At 25.5% G+C, this 24838-nt stretch overlaps 1 protein-coding gene across 1 annotated transcript; it reads right to left on the reverse strand.

Annotated features, from left to right (window-relative positions):
• Positions 1-4871: 4871 nt before the first annotated feature.
• Positions 4872-23945, reverse strand: LOC101240736 (spermatogenesis-associated protein 6). Its single transcript, XM_065801056.1, has 10 exons — positions 23736-23945; positions 19500-19640; positions 18351-18399; positions 17242-17289; positions 16972-17105; positions 11712-11804; positions 11213-11579; positions 10376-10941; positions 5919-6007; positions 4872-5364 (listed from the first exon to the last, which is right to left on the reverse strand). Exons 1-10 carry the CDS (start codon positions 23766-23768, stop codon positions 5238-5240), a joined length of 1647 nt encoding a protein of 548 aa, XP_065657128.1. The 5' UTR covers positions 23769-23945; the 3' UTR covers positions 4872-5237.
• Between the last annotated feature and the right edge of the window lie 893 nt (positions 23946-24838).

Genomic DNA, 24838 nt, shown 5'->3' on the forward strand with positions numbered 1-24838 from the left:
AGATTCATTGATGACGAAGTCAATGAAAGCTCCCAAAGGTCAAAGTTCATTTCCAGTCTGTCATTATCAAAGTTCGGAAGATTGTCAAGTTGTTCAGGAAATCTCCTGTCAAAAATGATGTGCTCCAAGAAGAAATTAAAAAACACCACGACCGAGAAGTTGCTCTCAACAGTTTCTAAAAATCAATCAACAAATTGGAGTTATTCTTGCAGACATTTCTTCAAGTCTCATTTGCACAGAGCAAGAGTTGGACATCTTGACCAACATTGTAGATGCCCTTGAACCAGTCAAATTGGCAGCTGAAGCTCTTTGCAGGAAAAATGCCACCCTGTTGACAGCAGAGGGAATATTCAAGTTTCTGATCAATAAATTGAATCAGAAAAAATCCAGCTTTTGCATCAGAATGAAAAATGCTGTCTTAAAGCGATTTACAGAGAAGAGACAAAGCAACTTAGTCAGTCTGTACAAATATTTTTCCAACCCAGACTGCCTTCACGAAATTGAAGAACATGAAATTTTCTACATACTTTCTAAGACCGTTCTTCAGAAAACTGCTTTCAAGGTTTTTCCCCACAAAAGACATTGAAATCGGATCAAGTAGAGAGAGGCAAAGGACGAAAAGAAGCTGAAGAACAACTTTCTCTCCAGGAAGAGTTGGAAGAGGCCATCGAACATTCATCCAAAAAGCAGAGACATAACTCAAATGATGAGTTTAAGGCCATTTTAAAAGAAATGATGGTCTTTGAAGCCACCAGCAAAAGAACTGCAAATCTTGAGCTGTTATTCAATGCTCTGGAAACTATCCCTCCCACAAGTGTTGAATCGGAGAGAGCATTTTCTGCTGCTGGACTATTTGTCACAAAAATTCGATCCAGAATGAGTGATGACCTACTTGACACTTTGTGCTTCCTTAAAGCCCATTTTTTGTTGAAAAATAAATCCTAAAAATGGCAGTTTTTGTGTTTTGTTCATAGGATATTCAAAAAAGCATGTTATTTCATAAGAATTTCTATTTTCAAAAATTTACCATTTTTTTTACCATTTACCGGTAAATTCCTTTATTTTTTCCAATTAACCAGTAAATTAAAACCCGGTAAAAGCTCAACCCTAGAACTGACTATTTAGTTCAGTTCTGAAAGACACTTTTAAAGAACTGGAAAAAAAAATAAAAATATCATAAATTACAATAACACTATTCAAGGAGTCTATTTATTTACACGAGATTTTAAAAAACGATGAAATTTATATCCAAAAAGTATAAAAATCTGATGAAGATTTCATACCTCTATTAATGATGAAGATTTCATACCTCTATTAATGATGAAGATTTCGTACCTCTATTAATGATGAAGATTTCATACCTCTATTAATGATGAAGATTTCATACCTCTATTAATGATGAAGATTTCATACCTCTATTAATGATGAAGATTTCATACCTCTATAAATTAAAAAGTATAAAAAGTAAAAGAAAAAGAAGAAAAAATATTTACTTAAAAACGATGGACATTAACATATATTTACTGAACTCAACTTCTTATAACCTTCTAAGAAAAACTCAGTCATAAGATAATTACAAGCACCTCAAACACCATAAACACCCAAAATAATAGTAATACTAAAAAAGTTTAGTTTCAAATCTTTGGGAACAAAGAAGTTGAAATGCAGACATTCATGTGGAAAATAAATGCTTGCATAGTCTTGTTGGTGTTTGCGCGGTCTTTTTCATTTCTGATAACGAAGTACTTGTTGGCGCCACTAATATTGCAGCTTCATTTTTTTATTTTACAAAGCTTGATTAAACCTTCTTTTTGAAAATAAATACAGTTCATTCTTCATTTTTAAATCGATTTGAACGGCTTGAAGCATTTTTTTCACTTTGTTAAACCTTATTTTTTGTTTGTTTTAAACTTAAGGTTAAGCCCATGAGCCGAACACGACTGTAGAAGCTAGTTGACTTCTCGAAAAATTGGTTACCTAGAAACCTCCGTCATGATAGTTATTTGGAGCACAATTATAAAAGATTTCATAAGTGTACTTCAGATAACTAACATGACGGATGTTTCCAATTAATCCATTTTTGAGAAGTCTACTAGTATATACTTTTGTGGTTGGCTCATGGGTTTTATCATTACCATTATCTCTGTCATTATCTCACTGTCATTATCTATTTTAAGGCTACCTTGAAGTTTAGGCACCTAGTTTATAAATACAAATATATAAACACTGTTAACTACTAGGAACTTAAAAAAGCAAGTTACAAATAATACAGCAGACGAACTTTGTTTCTTCGACATGCATACACAAAAATGTATTTTTATGTTTTTATACTTCGTTTTTTTATTAAAAAAAAAATAGGTTGAAGATATAAAAATAGAATAAAAAGAGCCTATTCTGCATTTTTTTATTTTTTTATTAAATAAGTGGTAAAAATTTTTTTTTTCAATTAACGTAAAAAAAATTTAATTTCTTGCAGAATAGCCGCTCCAAATACCATGGCAGCGGCCATTCAGCAAGAAATTAAATGTTGGACAGGGGTAAAGACGGGCCTAGCCATTCTATGGAATAAATCCAAAGGTATTTTAAACAAAGAGCAGTTATTAATTTGTATATGTTGGGTTGACGATAACTATGATGTGCACGAGGACTTTCTTAGCCTATATAAACGGGAACAATTAGATACCAAGTCTTTAACAAAAACTATCAAAACTATCAGATAGTCTACTCCGATTTGCTTTAAAGCTCGAAAACTGTCGAGGCAAAGCTTATGATGGGCCAGAAAACATGATAGGAATTTAAGCGAATGAGCCGCTCATTTGAAAGAAAAAAGTAACGCAGAAATCTCTGTCCATTGGTTTGCACATTGCTTGAAATTGTGCTTGCAAGACTACTATGAAATGCAATTTAGTCCGAGACAGTCTGTCTTGTATCTAAAAATGCTAACATTATAATAAATTTACCTAAGAAATTCAATGTCTTTGATAGAATCAGGCAGCAGATGTCATTTAAAAAGATAACAGAAGTCCCTTGTCAGTAAGCCATCAATTTCAAGGACTCCGCCAAGATGGTTAGATTCTGGCTAAGGACCTCATATTCTGAAAGATTTTTTCGGATTATTTCAGACAGAAAGTTTTTAAATGCCGTTGACCTTTTGGTTGGTGAACTTGACTTGAGATTTCAGCAGCCATCTGTAAAAACCGCCATTAATATGAAAACGCTTATTGAACTCGGCAAACTTGGAGTCAGAAACCATTAAAATAGATCCGTCGATGTCAAAAATGTACTCTGACATTGACTCGACAAACTGCACATGCTATCTGAATTAAAAAGAAACACAGTAAAGTCAATTGCTAAGATAATCACCATCTTAACATCAGTTGAAATTTTTACCGAAAACAATGCATCTAAAATATTTGATGAAGTGTCTAAAATTATAATAAGAGTATTTCTTTATATTATAATGAGTCTTTCTTACTATAACGGTCATTAGAACAACAGCAGAAAGATACTTTTCCAGTCTAAGAAGGTTAAAAGCATATCTCCGTTTTACAATGATTTAAAAAAGACTAAACAGCACTATTGTGAGTCATATTTATAAACACATTTTAAAAGATGCGGACATCAACTCTATTTATAAAGAATTTGTGCCGGCAAATGATGAGCGTCAACGATATTTTGGGAAACCATCGAGTTTGTTTCACGTATTTCGAACTTATTAAATTATGTTATACTAAATGTATTACTTTATAATCATGTTCTTGTAGTTTTAAATTATGTTGCGTTTAGTTAACTAGATGAATATTGTAAAACTGCCTGAACTGAATTATCAATAGCTATTAAATTTTTGTTGCAAGTAAAATATATAAACCACTAAAGGCGCCACTAAAGAGTCATCACGTCTCGTGGGAATACAATTTATTGACATCCTTACAATTTTTAGTTGTTGCTGTACCAAATGAAATTGAGAACCTTTTTCCTTTTGACATATGTTTTCAGCCCCTCCAACGACCTTTCAACGCCACTGTGCCCAATCATATAAAAACATAGGTCTAAAAAATTAAGGAAAGTTACAATAGTTTAAAAAATTATTAAGAAAATTTTAAGATCTATACTAAGCTACTTCAACATTTATTTTGAAAACCTTTGGTATAGTTTTTTGATTTTATTCTAATTTTTAACAAACTCGGATATACATCTCATTCAATGTCAGCGAATCGGATTGTGCAAATCTGTGCTTATTCTGAACCGGTATAGGATTTTCAAATGTGCAGTCGGCCATTAACCACTTTTTAGACTAGTGACAATTCATTGTACCCTTTAAACATCCCATCTGTTAAAAAGTTTGCTTTATATAAAAGAGAATGCAGTTTAGGTCAGCAACAAAAAAGACATTTTTTTGATATAGTTAATTTAAGACCTATAAAAAGTTAATTTAAATAAAAAATGAGAAGATATCATTAATTTACTAAATCATTGTTTAAATAATATACTTGTTTGTCGAGTTGTATAATCCTCATATCACCGTTACTAATGTCGGAATTTTAAACTTTTTAGTTATCTAGCAAAGCTCTTTATTTCTGAAAAAAACTTTACAGTTCGTTTAATTCGTGTATTAAATTGTAATAAAAATTACGAAAAAAAAAATTATATTGAAAATAAGCTAGCAATAGGTCAATTTTAATGAAAAAAAAAACGCGTCTCGTCATTTTAATGGAAAAAATGCGTTTCCAAAAAAAAAAAAAAAACAATTATAAGTATTTATATATATATATATATTATATAGAACAGATTTGTTTATAAATATATTTTTTGGGATATCATTCATAAATTAAACTTAAATAATTAAATATAACTAAAATAAAAACGAGAACTTTATAGACGGGACCGAGAAACGGTATATAGAGCTATAGTGTACAATAAAACTTTGTTTAAACCCCCAACCCTTCCTCCTCCTTTGAGGAGGATGAGGAAGGGGGTGGTGGTGGTGGTGGGGGTTCGGAGTGAGAGAGAGTTTTGAAAAAAGGGGACGTAGTTAAAAGATCAAACAAAATGCATAAATTGTTTCTTAAAACAAACGTCAATAATTTTGTTTAAAAAAAATTTCAATAAAAACTTCAACTTAAAAAAACAAAGTAAAAAAATTAAACGGATAGTAGTAAACTAATTAAACAGATAGATCCAACCACCCACCCGCCACCAATATGGGTTTGTACGTCAAACTATTATAAACTGTATAATCAGCTTTCTAGTGTTTTTTTATAAAGATCTTGATAAATACTATTCAAGCTTGCATCAAATTTTTCTCGAAGTGTGCCGATCATTTCGTCTTGATGGCAGCCACACCAACTAGAAGGTTTCACAACGCTAAAAATTAAAAACAGATCAACTTAATAAGTTAATAAAAAGATACTCGAAAACTTAACAAATAAAAACGTCTGTCTGTTATAGTAATTACGATTTGAGATTTTCTCAATATTGTAAACTACGATATTTTAAGAGAATCAAAATATAAGAGGTAACTTTTTTTTTAAAATACTTTTTATGTTAACAAAACTCAATATTCAACTCATTATTCAATATTCGAAACTCAATATTCAACATTAGACAAAAAGATTTTTTTCCACATGTTCATTAGTCAAAAATTAGAAGCTCATTTGTTTGTACTTTAAATTAGTTCAGAATTCAGACAGGTAAATGTAGATAAAAGAGCATAAATCTTTTATTTTTTTTCGCTTTTCATTATCTAGAATATTAAACAACACTCTTAATAAGCAGAAACTGCAAAAATTATCAAAACTATTTTCTTTTGTGATTTTCATTTTATTGGAAAATCAAAAGACAAATGGCGTTTAGGAAAATATCAATTGGCATTTGTTACAAGTTTGGTCACATTAAAAGAAAGTGAATAAAAAACTTACACTCCATCAGCTGAATCATTTTCTGAACTTGAGAGTGACGATGACGAATCAGACGAGTAAGATAATGCAGGTGACAATATCTCACGTTCCTAATTGCAAATGGGTTTAAAATTTTAATTCTTAAACAGAAAAAAAATGTTCTCCTTTTATTTTCTTTTATTATATACAAAATGTATACATACATACATACATACATACATACATACATACATATATATATATATATATAAATATATATATATATATATATATATATATATATATATATATATATATATATATATATATATATATATATATATATATATATATATATATATATATATATATACATATACATACATACACAAAATGCAGACATAACACCACATGTTTTTAAATTATGCAACACTAAATTTAGTTAATAAACAAAACAAAAAAGTTTTAACACGCAGTCTTTAATTAAGTCCAAAAATTAAAACGCCTTATAAGTTAACTGAAAATCACAGTACAAAAGAGAAAACAATCACCTATCTTGATTATTCAAATAAATAGTTTAAAACTTTTTATCTTTTCAATAAAAACATTCACAATTTTTTTTTTCAGAATTAATAATTAATATTATTATTATTTTTGTCGAAGCACGGTAAACATTATGAGGTTGTTAACATAAAAATATTTCTTATAAAAATATTGACAAAAAAAAAATATTATCGCAACACGTTTTCTTTTTACATAAAGTTTTCTTGTTTTAAAATTAATGAAAATTTATTTTTCTCAGAAATATGTTTCTAAATGCTTCACCCAAAAGTTTGCTAAAAACTCTATAATTTATTTATGAAGATATCAAATTTTTTTTATTTTGCAGATTTTTCTTTTCTTTATAATCAGGCAAAACTAAGACTTGTTTTTTAAAAACCTTTTGCAATGTTTACCTCATATATATACAAGTTCTAAGAAAAAAAACTCATTATACTATCAACAATGAAAATGCTGCCTGTTAATGATCAATTTTTTCATAAAAGGATACAAAGATCAAAAGCAAAAATTTGCCAACCTAATGTTGGCTGAGTATTCTTGTGTCAACCTGAAATCCTCCTGATTTCACGGGCTATATATATATATATATATATATATATATATATATATATATATATATATATATATATATATATATATAAATATACACATATATATGCATATGTATATATTACTCCAATGCTTAGGATTTTATTTTGAGGAATCAATACACAAACATGCATCATTGACATTCAACATATCATTCAATAAACTAACATTTAACACATATGCATTTTTCTTAGCCTTCTACCCCCCAGCATTCATGTTAAACTTGTCTTTGTACTATCATTAATAGAGGTAATATAAACATCTCTCTCTCTCTCTCTCTCTCTCTCTCTCTCTCTCTCTCTCTCTCTCTCTCTCTCTCTCTCTCTCTCTCTCTCTCTCTCTCTCTCTCTATATATATATATATATATATATATATATATATATATATATATATATATATATATATATATATATATAGGGAAGATTAGGATAATATGAGCACCTTAAGCGAAAACTGGAATATTTTTAAAAATAATTATGCTAAATCCAAAATTTTTGCGAATAAGTAATTTTTAGGGATCCCTACTCACGATTCACTTAGATTTTCGGCACCCGAAATTTTTTCTTAAAAACACAGAGGTTTTAAAAAAGTAGCAAAAGTGCTCATATTACCCAGACCACTTGGTAATATGAGCACTTTAAATTAGCTTAAAAATTAACATTAAGTAAAAAAAAACCTACTTTTAGAACTACCTACAACTAGAACTAATTTTTGGATTATAATGATTCGTTATTAACAAAACTTATCACTAAAAGATCAAATTTTAAGCCACTTTTTGTTAAAGCAATACTAGTATGTTTTCTGCAAAAAAAAATTAATAAATTAGTTCATTATTTTTTCAATTTTATTAAACCAAACCTTTGAACGATAAAAATTCAAATTTTTTGAATTTAAATTACAGAAAAATATTTAGTATTGTTAAAATATTAAAATTTTTTACTATGTTTTGTTTTTATTTAAAAAGCAATTAAAGCCACTGCTATTTTAGGACTTTAAACTAGGTAATTTAATGAAAAACACTGGGTAATTTGAGCATGCTCATATTACACAAAAATGGCATCTTTAAAAAAAGTCTAAACTAAATGTTTCTATGCATTGTTTTTCAAACAAAAATGGATTGGATTTTTAGTTAATATGTTTTTCTTTATGAAAAAATTGATTTCATTATTTTAGCATCAAAATTTTGCGCCACAGATTTATTCATGCGATATTATGATAATATTATTTTAACAACGCAAAAAATTTAACAGCGTTTTAATTAGAGGATAACCACTAAGTGCTGCATATAGATTTACACTAATTGTGTTGATTCCTGTTATCACCACGTAAAGTCGATTCAAAAAATACAAAGCAACTTTAACTTTACTGCTTAAATCTAAGAAATCTTAAAGTATGCTCATATTACCAAGGTGCTCATATTAACCTAATCTACCCTATATATATATATATATATATATATATATATATATATATATATATATATATATATATATATATATATATATATATATATATATATATATATATATATATATTATAGCCCATGAAGTCAGAAGGATTTCAGGTTGACAAGAGTATTTAGCCAACATCAGATTGGCAAAATTTTGCTTTTGATTTTTTGCATTTTATGAAAAGGTTAATAATTAATAGACAGCAATTTCTTTGTTGATAGTCTCAAGAATTTTTTTTTTATAGTTTCACTTAATCTTTAAACAACCTACCCGATTTTACTTTCTCATACACAGCTGCCACGTGATTATGAGAATGCAAAATATGGTCTGAAATTTTCTCTTTTTTTATGAATAATGTTTTAAAATGTCCACTTGATTTTTACAACACCAAAAGTTGATTCATGATGGGAAAAGAGTAATTCTAGTGTATTAAACCATAAAAAATTTGTCAGAAAAAATAATTACTAGACTGATTCCAAAGTTTTAGCATTGAATTTTAATTAATTTAATAAAAAAAATTAAAAAGATTTTTGGAAACCAATGATACTTTAAAACTACTTTTTTCTAGTTTTTTAAATTATAGTCTGCTGATGAGTTTAATGGTCTCAAAATATTACTAATAAAAAAATAAAATAGTTGTTTTGAATGTCTCCATAAAAAGGAATAATTTAAATATAATTTAGTATAAGCATTCATTCAACCTATTTTTTAAATTTGTCTTTTAGTAAAAAAGTTATGAATTTCTTGATAACTTATGTTCATACTTAATTTAAGTTATTAGAAGTCATTCCAAAATTTCTTGATAACTTATGTTATACTTCATTTAAGTTATTAGAAGTCATTCCAAAATTTCTTGATAATTTATGTTATACTTCATTTAAGTTTTTAGAAGTCATTCCAAAATTTCTTGATAATTTATGTTATACTTCATTTAAGTTTTTAGAAGTCATTCCAAAATTTCTTGATAATTTATGTTATACTTCATTTAAGTTATTAGAAGTCATTCCAAAATTTCTTGATAATTTATGTTATACTTCATTTAAGTTTTTAGAAGTCATTCCAAAATTTCTTCATAATTTATGTTATACTTCATTTAAGTTTTTAGAAGTCATTCCAAAATTTCTTGATAATTTATGTTATACTTCATTTAAGTTTTTAGAAGTCATTCCAAAATTTCTTGATAATTTATGTTATACTTCATTTAAGTTTTGAGAAGTCATTCCAAAATTTCTTGATAACTTATGTTATACTTCATTTAAGTTATTAGAAGTCATTCCAAAATTTCTTGATAATTTATGTTATACTTCATTTAAGTTTTTAGAAGTCATTCCAAAATTTCTTGATAATTTATGTTATACTTCATTTAAGTTATTAGAAGTCATTCCAAAATTTGAAATTTTTCTAAAAGATTCTTTACATTTTACTATTTATTTCATGGATGAATGAAATAGAAGTTTACATGGATGACCAGAAACATATGATTAGTATTTAAAATACAAAAAGCCTAAAATTTTATTTTTTGCATTTTATTTTGAAAATTGAATCTTTACAATAATGCAATTATAAAAGCTCCTGATACTGTTGAAGCTTTATTAAAGATACTGATACTATTGAAGCATTAAATTTTGAAAAGCATGTTGTTCCTAAAACTTTTGATTATTGTTTAAAAAATTCTTTATTGGAGTCTAAACTGCATATATATTGAATTTATATAACATCAGCTCTTGTGAATTATTAGAGCTTGGCTTTGCAAATTTTTTCATGAACTGAATGTTAATGTACATTCTAATATACTCTCATGAACTTAATACTTTTGTAAAAAAAGCATTAGCGCACTTACAGTACAGTAAAAAAAAAAAAAGCATAATATGTTAATAAATAAGTAAGAATTCACTTACAAGAACCGATTTGTTTTTTTTCATCAACTCTTTAATTCGATTTTGTATTGCTGAAGTGTCACAATAATTATAAGTTGAAGATTTCTCAAAGTTTTTTTTCCATTTATCAAAGTCCTTTGCTTCCTTCCTAAACAATATACTTGAAGCAGGTTTATAATCATAAGCTTCAGAGAAATGTTTAGGACGCCTTTTTTTAACAACCCTTATCGGATTATCATCGTCACTAGTAGAGCAACTGAAAGATTCAAACAAATTTGCATATGAGTATGTTGTGTAAACAGGGCTAAAATTCACTTTTGGATTCACATTGGGATGCATTTTTTTACCCTTGTATTGTTTACGCTCACTGCTGGAAGAGAGAGTTTTCAATTTATGTTTATCATTTTTAGCTTTATTTTGGTGTCTTTGATGATCTTCAGATAGATCTTTGTGATTTTTTTGAGAGGATAAGACATTTTCAAAATTCTTAAAGCGATAAAAAAGAAAGTTTTCTGAACCATAAACTGTTTTATACGCATTACAGAGTGTGCATACTTTAGATGGCACTGAACAATACTTGCATAAAGCTAAACAAAAGATTTAATTGTAATCAAATATATTTTCAGACATTTTAAAATGAAAAAGAATTTTAAATTATTTTGAAAAACTGTTGTTAAACTATAAACCATTTGAAAAAAAATTTGAATAACGGCGTAAACAAGTTATTTATTTTATTATTATTAGCTATTATTTATTAATATATAAGTGTTCAAAAATTTTATTTATGAATATTAATTACGAAAATTATTGTCAATTTGCAAACTAATTTCATAAATATACTTAATTATTTTAAATTACCTTGCTTTTGTTTTTCTCTTCTTTCTGGGTTTTCAAAATGGCGAGCAGAAAGTAATGTTTCTGGTGCTTTACCTGTTCGAAATGGTCTTACACTTTCAAAATTTTTCTTTACATTTTGTTTAAGTATTTTTAACCAACCTTTTAATGAAAAATCAATATCATTTAAAACTGGGCATTCACAAATACAATGAGGTGAATATTTTTTGTTTACAGAAGTTTCCAAGGACTCTGTGGAGCGCTGTAAACCTTCTTTCAAATTTGTTGACATTAACTCTGGATTAGAATGTCCTTTGAGGTAGCAATTTTGAAAATCTTTTCTAACTGGTGTCTTACAAGAAATAGCTTGTTTAGTATCTAAGTTATTGGTCTAAAAATTAATTAAGGGGTTACATGTAAGTTAACTGTTGAAAGCAAAGTTATAAACTAAATTAAATGAATAAAAAAATATAGATGAAATAGAAATATAGAAAAAAAAATTTAATAAGAATGAATCAGTTACATGAAGTTGCTTTTTCAATTGTGGTGAAATATCATCAGCTGGTTGATCTTCAAATGTTGTGGTTGATGAAAAAATAAACTTTGGATCAAGAATCTGAAAATTTTAAATTATCTTCAGCTTTAAAAAATTTTTAACTAATGAATTTTTTAGTTGCACCAGAGAAAAAAATAAATAAATAAAAAATTATATAATACTGCTAATACAAATATATACCTTTTAATTTTACAAAACCTTTTAATTTTACAAAACCATGGCAAAAAACAAAAAAATCTAAACCCGCTTGTCCATTTTCTGTTAAAGTGAGTTGTATTAGTACAAAATTGTAATTTAAAGATCTAGTTGCTGTTATAAGATAATGGTAAACATATATATTAAATATAAGGTAAACATATATATTAAATATAAGGTAAGCATATTTATTAAATACTTATTTAATACAAATTTTATTACAATATTACTTTTAGTAGTTGTTTTTACTTAACATGATACTATAAAAAAGTAAAAATAAAAACGCAATATTCCAATATTTATATTAATATTGCAATAATTATGCAACATGTATGCAATAATGGAATGTAATGCAATAATTATACAATAAAAATGCAAATGTTGCAATATTACACTTTAGGCAATCTTAAAAAAAACTATTTATTGACAAAAACATCACAAAGCATTAAACTTAATACTTTAGGAAAAACATGAACAATCAAGACCAAATGAGTAAACTTATTAGATTCCATGTTCTTTTTAGATTTTTGATCTAGTGTACTATTAAAAAAATTTCAAAAAATAATTTTTTCATTCAATGGGATTTTAAGTAAATTTTTTCTTTCAATTTTTTTGTTCAAGAAAAAAAAATTTGATTTAGTAAGATGAAATATATTTTCATAAGATTAAGTTTGAAGTTTAAATATATAATTTCCTGTTGCTTTTTTTTTTCGAAAAAATGTATTTTGAACAGAATTAAAATAATTTTTTTTAATCTAAATTATTTACACTTTAGTTTTTATTTCACTTTTTTAATGTTTGGAATTTTAAACTATTTATAAAAAGCAAAAAATGATAACACCTACAACTTTTTAAGATATTTAATTAATTTGTTTTTACCCTTACGGAAATATACCATGGAATTTCCATAGGTATTACATGAAAAACCCATGGAATTCTATGAGTAAACCATGGTTTTCCCATGCAAAACGGAAATTTCATGGAATTTTCATGAGTGAATTTCCATGAAAATTGAAATCCCAAGGAATTTCAATTTTCAAGAAAAAAAAGACCATGGGTAAACCATGGTCTTTTTTTTCATAACTCATGTTGTACTATGGGTTTTACAAATGTGCTTTTAAAGATGCTGTTGTAAATAATCCCTGGATTCTTCTGTTTTTCTGTATTTAATATATATTTTCTGTATATATACTATAAATTATATGTTTTTTATAATGCATCACACTTACTATGATTCAAACTAAACATACAGACATAAACAACTAGACATATTTGCAATAGCTAGAATATGATAAATGTATGCATTTTATAATGCATCATAATATGATATTATCAGAGATGTTGGTCTTAAGACTTAAATCTTGGTCCCCATCTCGAGACTAATTCAATTGTCTTGGTCTTAGTCTTGGCCTTTACTGTCTTTGAAGTTAAAACACTTTTTTGTATGGTAAATGTTTAGTAAGTATTGAAAACTTTATTTTATGATGTTTTATTCAATTTTTGTTTTATTTTATTCAAGTTTTATTCAATTTTGTTTTATTCAAGTTTTATTCAATTTTTGTCGACACGGCCATTCAAGTGGGGATTTAGTTAGGGACTAGATCTAGTAGGGATATTTTTTATGTTTTTTCTTTACTATTATTTAATAGTATTATTAGTTAATAATTATTTAATAGAAGAATTATTAGAATATGTAAAAAATTTATATAAATCCTTTTATTTTTAATTTATTATTTTATTAAGATTTAATTTATTATTTACATTACTTTATTATTTTTACTTTATTATTTTATTTAAGTTACATTCAAGCCGACAAGTTTGATATAATTAATGTTGTTCATCACTTGTATCATTTACAACATAGTCAGTTTTTATATGCATTTAATATTTTTAAAAATAGTTCAAAAGCTGTCTAAATAAAATGGTGAATTGAGTTCGAATTAACCAAAAAAGATATAAGTGTAATCTTTGGGATTCAACTTTTAAGGATGTTCCAAGAACAATTTAGTTAAAGCAGGAAAATTCTGTAATGTTCTAAAAATAACTGAAAGGGAAGTTAATTAATGCACAAGATTTTACTTTACAGTTAAATATAAGTATATAAAAGCAATGTTTATAAATAACACACTATTATTTATTACAATACAACTATTTTTATTTGTTTATATTTAACTAATGTGAAGTGCTCATCTTAAGTAAAAATAAATTAATTTATGCACACACTTTAATACTGATTATGTTTTTACATAACTATACTTAATAAATCACATATTTATTATATCTATTATGTTTTAAATAGTAAAGTAAAAACATAATAAGTTTTTGAATAGTGTGCACGTAAGTCCTTTTATTTTAGCTTTATCATTTCATTTAAATGACTGCATTATCAGCAAGTTTGAACGACAATAGAAATAATGTTTTACAACTTTCAGATCTGACGAAGAAGAAGTTAGCTATTTTAAAATTACAATTTATGAGTAATAATATATTTTTTGCTTATTGTTCTATATAAATGTTACCAACATAAGGATAACATTTATATATGTGCATAAATATTTTTATTTCAACTTTATCATTTTATTTAAATTACATTGCAGGCTGGAATGTTTGACTGGAAATACAAATGATGTTGTACATCATGCAGATAGCTCAGACAAAGAAGTAAGTTTTTTCTTTTAAATAAGAATTTATAATAATATATTTGTTGCTGCCTTGTTCTATATAAATGTTACTAACATACAGGTAAGATTTATGTATGTGCATAAGTCTTTTCATTTTGACTTTATCATTTTATTTAAATTACTACATTATCAGCAGGCAGGTTTGACTGGCAATATAAATGACGTTGTACATGCAGATAGCTCAGACAAAGTTTTTTTTTAAATTACAATTTATAAGCAATACTATATTTGTTGCTGTCTTGCTCTATATAAATGTTACTAACATGCAGGTAACATTTATATAAGTATTAGTTTGTGCATAAATCCTTTTATTTTAACTTTATCATTTTATTTAAACTACATTGCAGGTTGGAATGTTTGACTGGAAATACAAATGATGTTGTACATCATACAGATAGCTTGGAAAAAAGGAGGTCTTATAATTATTGTTTATAAATAATGATATATCTATTGCTACTTTTTTCCATATAAATGTTACCTAACATTTGGCAACATTTATATAGAACATTCAAAAAGTTGTGTGTTGATGCGTAATTATAAAGTAAGTTATAATAGATAGTAATTATAAGTATAAATAAATTAGTAAATAAAGAAAATTAGTATGTATAAATTAATTTTATGATGTATTGTCTAGATTGATGAAATGGACAATGATACTAACTGTGGTGAAACCAATGAATATTAAAATGTGAATGGTAATTCGCTTGACGATTACCTGGTTCTGCAATTACAGTTGGCGGTGCAATCGTACTTATAAATGATCTTGATGTTCTTTTGGATTAAATATGTTGTATTGATGATTCTTTTTAATTTGTTGAAACTTGAAGTTATTAATTATCAAATTTATATATACTATTTTTTATCAAATAGTTAATATAAAATAATAAACATGTAAATTGTTATATTTTCTGTAAAAATTGTTTTCTTAATCTATTTCAATTCTTTATCACTGCAGTAATATCACTTATAGTATATTACTTGTAATTTTTTGTTTTATTTATTTTCAGTATGCTTATACATACGCATGCCTTAACTATTGTGGTGAAGTCAAATTTTAATGTTTTGGTGCATTATAGCTATTATTTTTTAAAGGTTTGTAGGATTCGACAAGATTTAATTTTTTTTTTTTTTATTGAATTTATTCTGCTAAAGCGATCCTGTAGATTAAAAGAACTCAATAATATTAGTGAGTTATATGATAAAATTTGCTTTTTATGGTTAATTTGACCATTGAAATAACTTTAGGATCTTTAGCTATTTTACCACCGAAATCCATGAGTTTTCCTTGGAAACGTGTTTCAAATACCCATGGAAATACCATGGATTTTCCATGGAAAACCCATGGTTTTTCCATGAAAATTTAATCTAAATACCCATGGAAGTTCCATGGGTTTTTTTCATAGAATTTCCATGGAAATTTTCTGTAAAGGTAACTTAACTAAACTTTATTGTTTTTTGATTTACTTTATAGGTAATTTTAGTATGATGTACTTTATCCATAAAGTACATCATGACCTCATATTTCTATTTAAAAGTTAAATTTAGTGAAACATATTTTAAGGATGACCTCTACTAAAAACCTCAGAAAAAAACATTTATCCTACATTTTTAAGAATGTTATTTTATAAAAATGAATATTTAAAAAAAAGAGAAGCTAAAACTAGGAAAAAAAATGCGAAAAAAAGTTTTTAAGAAAAAACTAACCATGTAGGTGCAAAAAGCAACCACAATTTGCAATCGCAATAAGCTTAATTTAAGCCATGTACCTTACAACCTTTTAATCTTTTTTTAGTTGTCAAATAAAAGGTTTATTCATAAAAACATTTTAAAACAAATTTTAAAATTTTATAAATTCTTTAAGGCTAAAATCTGAAATAAACTTTATAAAAAATGTTACAAAAATTAAAATTAAGGGTGAGGAAAATTTGATAAGTAATACAGAAATTAGGTTAAAAACTTTGTGCCAACCAAAATATAAAATAATCAAACCACAACAATAATCGTTTTAAATAAGTAGCAATAACATCATTAGCAAAAAGTAAATTTAAAAACCCTCAACAAGTCGAAACTTTATTTGAGGGACTAACAGTTGATAAACAAGCTTAAAGAAGAAGTTCAAAACATCTTGCATTACTTACATTGATTTAGATCTGGACTTAAAGGTTATACATAGAAAATTTTTATTGATTCAATAATCAAAATGGTAACTAGTTTGGGTGTAAAAAATTTGAAGTGGACATACTGTTTTAGAAACTATTTTATAAATAATTGGCACATGAAATTTGACTTTAAATACATCTTTAAATATACAAAGTATAAAAGAGTTGAAAACATAAAAGCCTAATATTTACCTTCATATTACTTAAGTAAGATGTTTTATGTAAAAGTATTTCTCTCAGCAGCCCATCCATTTTAGAAACATAACATTGAGAAGGAAACAAGAACAGTCTTGCAGACTTTTCATACTGCGCCAAAGTTTGACAACCTATTTTAACAACATTTTTTTAATGAAACAGCAATGTTTAACCAATAAGTTAATACAAAACAATAACATTTGCATCTATAACTTCTACATATAAAAAAAGGAATAAAACTTTATTTGTGAAGATATTTTAACAAACCTTTTCCGCATTTGGTATATTGTTTAAGCTCAATTGTTACTGTTTCATCTAAAGTATAGCATCAACATCATTTTAAGACTAAATTCTAAAGATATGTTAAAGATAAAAACTTATATTTAGAGTTTTTAGTTTAACATTTTTAATATTAGCAGTGCTCAAAATAACAGTTGGTCAACAATCAATGATTGGCTACTTTAAAAAAAAAATTATATTTTGACTTCCTAAAAAATCAACTGTAGCCAATTACGCTTCTTCAAAATTTAATGTGTTAGTGTAAGAATACTCCACACCCACAGTACGCTACTTCAAAATTTAATGCGTTAGTGTAAGAATAGTCCACACCCACAGTAATACTACACAGCAGCTTTGGCCACCAAGGCTTGTGATTCAGAGTTATAGAATTCAGAAAGAGTTGTTACAATGATAAAAAAAAAAAAAAATTCTTAAGCTGCAGTAGTTCCCACAGCTTTGAGGAGGTAAAAAAAAAAAAAAAAGTAGAAGAAAAAAAATTATAAAATTATAATTAAAATATAATTCAAACTTTAATAATAAAGATAATTTACATTTAAAAATTAGACAGTTAAAATTAATATTAAATTTGACAAATTTGATAGAACTATATTGAATAATCAATAACACTAAAGCATCAAAATAATATCTGTTCAATCAACCAAAACTGAATGTTTTAAAAGAGCAACCTTGGGATCATAACAATCTTCAGCTTAAATAAAAAACATAAGCTTTTAAGACAAGTATCGTTAACCATAAAAAAATGTTTGAGAAAATTTAGGCTAAGTAGAATAGATTTCAAGGAAAATTTTGAAGGGTTGCTATTAAGCAATTAAATTACAGTTTTTAATTTTAATGAAGAAAATAAAAAAATAATAGACAACTTATAAAAAAAAAAAAAATCATTAAAAGAAAAAAAAAGAAAAAACTTAATTATAATGACGAAAAAAATATTATGCGAAAAATATACTTTTAATTAAAAAAATTTAGGTACCTTTAAATAATTATTTTGAACACTGTATCAGAAAAAAATTTATTTATTAGATTCAAATAACGAATCAGAAAGAAACCTTTAAAAAATAATTCAACGAATTAGAAACCTTCAAGTATTTCCATCACCTGATCAGGATTCTTCGCATTTGTAAAATACTTTTAAAAAACAAAATAAAAAGTGCAGCTTGAAAAAATAAAACTTAATAAAAAGAAATAAAAGTAAATAACTATATAACTAAAAAAATTATACATATATAAGCCTTCTCTGTTGGCCAGCGCTTTCACGGTCAAATTTTTTGCTTAATATTTATATAAAATGATTTATTTTTATTTTTTTTTTGCTATTTTTATTTTATTCATTTTATCTAGAATTAAAATAAATTGTTTGTTATACAATTTTTCTTTTAATTATTTTATTAAAATGTTTTTATTTTAAGTTAAATAGCAAATATAGATATCTAAAATTGCATAAGTTAGCCTAAAAATGACCATCAGGGTCAGGGCTTTTTCTTGTGCTTGTAATTAAATTTTAAACAGAGAAGACTGTATTATATATATATATATATATATATATATATATATATATATATATATATATATATATATATATATATATATATATATATATATATATATATATATAGGCCTCAGCGGAAGGCGAGAGCTTTAGCTTTTGCTCTTGTCCACACTCGCCTAAAACGGTTTACAGGAGCAATTTACAGCTCTCGCAAAAGTTTTTTTTTTCTCTCAAAAGTATAATTATCATTCTAACCAAAATAAAAAACGCAAAGTCAAAAAAATTTAATTAACTGGATAATAAACAGGCACAGTTTGTGCAAAAAAGTTTTTTTACGTCTTAAGAATTTTTTCATGGCACAATAAATGACGCTTGTTATGTGTAACACTAACATTACAAAGAAATGCTTGTAACAAGTATACAACCAAATTTTGTATTCAATAAGATACTTTTATATAAATAAACAGAAAGCTTGTGGAAAAATCTAAAGCTTTTGTAAAAAGCAGTTTAGAGGCGCAGCTCGCATGGTTTGCCATGTTTATTTTAGAAGAGCTTTTCTCCGCTCTTGCATTCATTTACTCTCGCCGAGGCCTATATATATATATATATATATATATATATATATATATATATATATATATATATATATATATATATATATATATATATATGTATATGTAATTAAAATGCAGTAAATATTATTGTTGTTATATTTGTCTATATTTATCTAAATTTTTACCCGTTGAAATATTAAACTGGAATTGAATTTCAAAGGAAAGGATGGATAAACATCATCACTTCTTTTCAATTGACCAAATAAACATATAGAAATGTAAACAGGTAAACGTGTATGCAAATGGAGAGTGCCAGGGCATTCAATCTATACAAATGAAGTGCAACAACTTAAAAAAAATGATTTTTAAATTAATTTTTATATAAATTTAAAAACAGTTTAAAAAATCAAACTAAATTGAAAATAGTTTGATATATACTTATATATTTTTAAAACTAATAAATTTACAAATTTTATATATTTTTATACTTAATAAATCTACACAGACAAACAGGGAAAAAAAAAGAGTAAAAAAATTTTTTCTTTGCTAAAGGTCCTTTATTTGTCAATTGTAACTACCTAAACCCAAACATTCAGTCAATGAATGGACTCCCCACCCACACACACAAATTGCTCTTTCATTATGACATTGATTTCATTATGATACTGCCACTGATGGTTCATGGACACTTCTAAAAATATAAAGTTACCCCAGAGTGTTCTTAATCATCAAAACAAAACAAAAAAAGATAATAAAAAAAGAACAATGTGAAAATGGCTGCCTAATCACCTGTACCTTTTAAAAAAAAAAAAAATTTGCTTTTGTCTACATTTAAAAACTAGATGTAAACATAAAAGTATTTTTTTTTTCAAAATCTGATACAGGTGATTAGGCAACTATTTTCATACTTTTCTTATCATTTTGGTTTTTTGTTCTATTTTGGTGACAGAACACACTCCATTGTAATTTTATATTTTTAACAATTTTTTTGTTTCTTTTCTTAAATTACACGGCTGATTTCATTTTCTTTATCTATAAATTCTCTATCAAATAAATAATATAAATAATCCATATTTATTTATTATTGAGCATTTTGATAAGTACAAGAGTTTTTGTATATACATATATATATATATATATATATATATATATATATATATATATATATATATATATATATATATATATATATATATACACACACACACACACACTATAGTGTATATAGATAACAAATTGTTACTAGTTTTTCCTAGCTTATATTGTTGATAGCCTTGGTAAATATGACAACCAGAAAACACTTGATAAAAAAAACTTAAAAACTTATACATGACCATTTTAAAAAGTTTCCAAATCATAAGAGCCACTATGGCAGAAAGAACAGTAGACATAATAAATACCTTGATATTTCATTGAATGTTGCTGCAAGATTCTTTTAAATCTGGATTTATTTTATGTATAAAAGTATAGACTTTTTACACATAAAATGATCAAGATTTAAAAGAATCTTGCAAATAAAGTTTACATTTTCAACTAAAAGTTTAGTATCAAATTTAGATTTCCAAGAAATGATACAAAAGTAATACAACAGTAAATTGCTTGGACTTGAAATAAATTAGCCACTGCCTTTAACTGGGACTGGACAAGAGTATTATAAAAGACAACTACACAATTTGTGCATTCATAATTATGTTATTGACTGTGCACAAATGTTTGCTTATGTTGAATATTTTCCCGCAAAGGGACCAAATAAAGTAAACTTTTGGATTAGTCTTTACATTCTTGGGTTCCCTGCTGCATCACTTAAGTGGCAATATTTTTGGATAACTGTCCTTCACAAAATAAAAGTCTGTATTTGTTTGTATACTTGCAAAGTATTATCAACACATGCTTTCATCAGAAGTCTTTTTATTAACTATTCCATCCCAGACCATAACAGCATGTCCTGACCCATTGAAACATTTTACTGTTAGTTATGTTGAACATCTACTGACAGATAACATGATTAATGATGAAACCCCCATAGTTAAAGTTCTAAAGAACATACAACCATTGCTAAGGTCCATAAGGGAAAACAGTGAGTTCAGTAGAGCTAAATTTGAAAGAGAGCATAAGCCAGTCACTCTAACTTTAATGAATTTACAATGCTCTGAGAAAAAATTTTTAAAACATGGTCCTAAACTAAGCACACTATTAGCATGAAAACCAAATCTAGTCAATGTAATCGTTCTGTATATTGTTTATATCCTTTTAGATTTTGGTGCTAAAAGTATGCTATTTTAGTAAATACATATAAGTCCAGATTTTTAGGAAAATTCAAAAATGAAAGTATGTCTCTAAAAATATTTGAAACTCCAAAATTTTATTGTTTAGATATTAGTTGATTGTAAACATATCTCAGCAAACAAAAATTCAACGCAACTTTTTCTCCTGACATTTGGACCACATTGAATTTTTAAACTCATTTTTCTCAAAACAAACATTTTGTGACTCTGGCAATATTCAAACTAGACCCTTCAATTATTTGATAACTTTTACAAAAAATTTTTTGGTTATTTTATTACTTTTATTGCCAAAACTTCAAAAAATTTATAAATAAATAAATTTATTTAATTTAATAAATATATTTTAATATAGTTTATATAGTTATTTTAATATAGTTAATAAATATATTTTAATATAGTTTAGTTTTTATTTTAACTTTGAAATTGTCTTTTATTTTATGTTTAAAAAAATGTTTAAAAAAACAATTTGCAATTTCAAAATGTACTTCAATTTCGTAATTGTTAATGAACTCAATCAATAAACCATCACTATTATCACTATAACTACTATCAATCACCATTAATATCAATAATCATTACTATCAAGGGAATAGGCTTAATTTGGTTGTAGTTATCAAGACAATAAGGTTTACTTTTACTCAAGTTTTTTTTAAAGTATTGTACTTAAAAAAACGCTACATTTTAAACCATATACGCCACTGAGTAAAAATTTTTTGTTATGTATTAATATTTAATATAACAAAAAGTATAATTAATAATTAAAAGTATGGTATAATAATTTTTTTAGTTGATAAAAGTTAGCACCTGTTTTATAAAAAAGTTTCCTTATAGTTTTCTTTTTTAAGTAAAGTTAAGAAGACATTAAAAATGTTTCCAATTTTAACTTTTCATTAAAAATTTTAAAACAAGATTTACTATGTTTACATTTTGTACAAAGTAGGGGAGACTGGGGTTAGTTGACTCTCTTTTTTACTCTTTGAGGTCTGTAGCACAAACTGCAAATTTTTTTGTAAATATTAAAGCACAATCTTAAAGAGTATGAATTTAGGTAAAATTTTCAGAGTAAGTTGGCACTAATTATAATAATGATTATTAATGTACTAATGTAAAAATGATTATTAAGTGCAAAAATTATAGAAATTTTTTTAGGAAACAATTTTAAGCGAAAATTTATATATAATTTTTAGCTGGTAGCAAATATTAGTTCATATAATAAAACAGTAGTTCGCTTTTTATCTCTTTAAAAAAACCTCATTAAAAATAAAAAATTTTTTTTTTTGTAAAAAATAAATGTTTTTAATATTGTTACAAATCAAAAAAATATATTTTAGTAAAAATATTTTTTTTTCCTCATAATAAATGCTATCAGTCTATGCTGAAAAAAAGCAACTGTGTAAAAGTAAATTATATTTTGCATATCTTTGCAAAATATAATGATTAGTTTGCCAAATCTATGTTTCTGCAAATTTTGCAAGAATGAAGAAAAAAAACTTTTACTGATAAAATGAGTATTAAATAAAAAAAATTTCATTATTTGTGTTAATAAACACACATAAAAAAAGTGACACAATAACTTTTACTCCGGGTACACTTTTAATGACCTATGTTTTACTTTTACTTGAGTAAACATTTCCACATGTTAAGCTTTACTTGTACTAGAGTAAAATTTCAATTAAAAAAATAAAATAAACAGAAAAACTAATGTTTAAAGTTGGATACTAATGATTTAAAAATATGTTGAAAAATATTCTAACAACCAAAAAGATAAAAAATACATTGTTTTCTAACAATCAACACACACCAAAATTTCTTGTTCTCTCATCAATCACTGCTTGATCAAAGCCAACAAAGCATTTATTAATCATTCACTCTGAAAATAGTTTTTTTTAAACATTTGAGCATTTTAAAAAGTGATTTTAGTTTACTAACTTTTTAGGTTTAACACTAACAGTGATTTTTAAGTTTAACAGTGATTTTAATCACTAACAGTGATTTTAATCACTAACAGTGATTTTAATCACTAACAGTGATTTTAATCACTAGCAGTGATTTTAATTTATTTGTTCTTAGCAGCTGCTAAGAACAAATTCGTTGAAAAAAAAGTAATCTATAAAAATTTAAAGTCATTAATATTACCTGCTTTAGCCTTATTTTCACTTTGCACTTCATATCACATCTTCTGTGTCATCATCTAGAGCTATAGATTAAACTGCAAATTATAAAGAGATGAATTGCAATGTAAAACAGTTGATTAGGATGTTTTAAATTGCAGTTGATTCAACATGTAAGTGTGAATAAAATATAAATTCTGTTTTCCGATTTACAGAAAATGCTTTAGTTAAATCTAGATAATAAAAAAAAGTAACAGCATTAGGTCTGCGTGTGTAAGTGTTTGTCTAAAAATTATGTATAAAAAATGACAAAAAACTTACTAATGAAATAACTGTAAATAAATTTGTAAAAAAATTTAATTGCGTAAATAGTAGTCTTATCATTTCTTAGCAAAATAAAAAAAAAATGTAATAATTTTTTTAAGAATGGTAGTGTCTGAAACCACTTTTGGTCAAGCATGGCTATTTATCTCAGGCATAAAGTTAATAAGGCAAATGGGTGGGGGAAAAAGTTACAAGGTTAGTTCAAGCCAAGATACATGGCACAATAGATATATTTATAAAAATCCATACAAAAAATGCATACATTTTTTGTATGCATTTTTATATCTTTTAGTTCCAAAAGTTTTAAGCACAACTAATTGTAAATTATACTTTAATAATATAAATGATCTAGTACAAAATATGAGATCTTCAGACTTACTAGTAACATTTTACTCCAACACTAAAACATAACTATTTAGCATCATAATAAAATAAAAAAAATAAACTTTAGTTAGTAAATAGATAAGAAAAAAATAATTAAATAATAATTAAAGAAAAAAATATAGTTAAACAACTAATCATTAAAAAACAAAAATAATTAATAATTAAAGAACAATAGTTTCTAAAAATAACATATATTGTTATTGTTAAACTTCTAAAACCATGAATCAAAAATGATTTACAGTAAAACATATTTTAAAATGATTTGTATGAAAATAAATTCTTTATAAAAATAAATCTTTATACAAATTTTATAAAAAATTCTCAAAAAGATTTTTTGAAAAAATGTTGTTAATTCTTTTTGAAAAAATGTTGACATCTATAAATAAATAATATAAAAAAAAAAACACCCCTGATGACAAT

The sequence above is a fragment of the Hydra vulgaris genome, chromosome 07 (genome assembly GCF_038396675.1).
Source record: "Hydra vulgaris chromosome 07, alternate assembly HydraT2T_AEP".
Taxonomy (NCBI): Eukaryota; Metazoa; Cnidaria; class Hydrozoa; order Anthoathecata; family Hydridae; genus Hydra; species Hydra vulgaris.

What these genes read in the sequence shown, in the direction of transcription:
- LOC101240736 (XM_065801056.1), bottom strand. Translation starts at nt 23,768, where the DNA reads ATGAAGTGCAAAGTGAAAATAAGGCTAAAGCAG. An exon ending in TGAAAATAAGGCTAAAGCAG is followed by an intron (nt 19,641 to 23,735) that starts GTAATATTAATG and finishes TCATTTGTATAG; the next exon opens with ATTGAATGCCCTGGCACTCT. An exon ending in AAGAGAAAAACAAAAGCAAG is followed by an intron (nt 10,942 to 11,212) that starts GTAATTTAAAAT and finishes TCTTTTGTTTAG; the next exon opens with CTTTATGCAAGTATTGTTCA.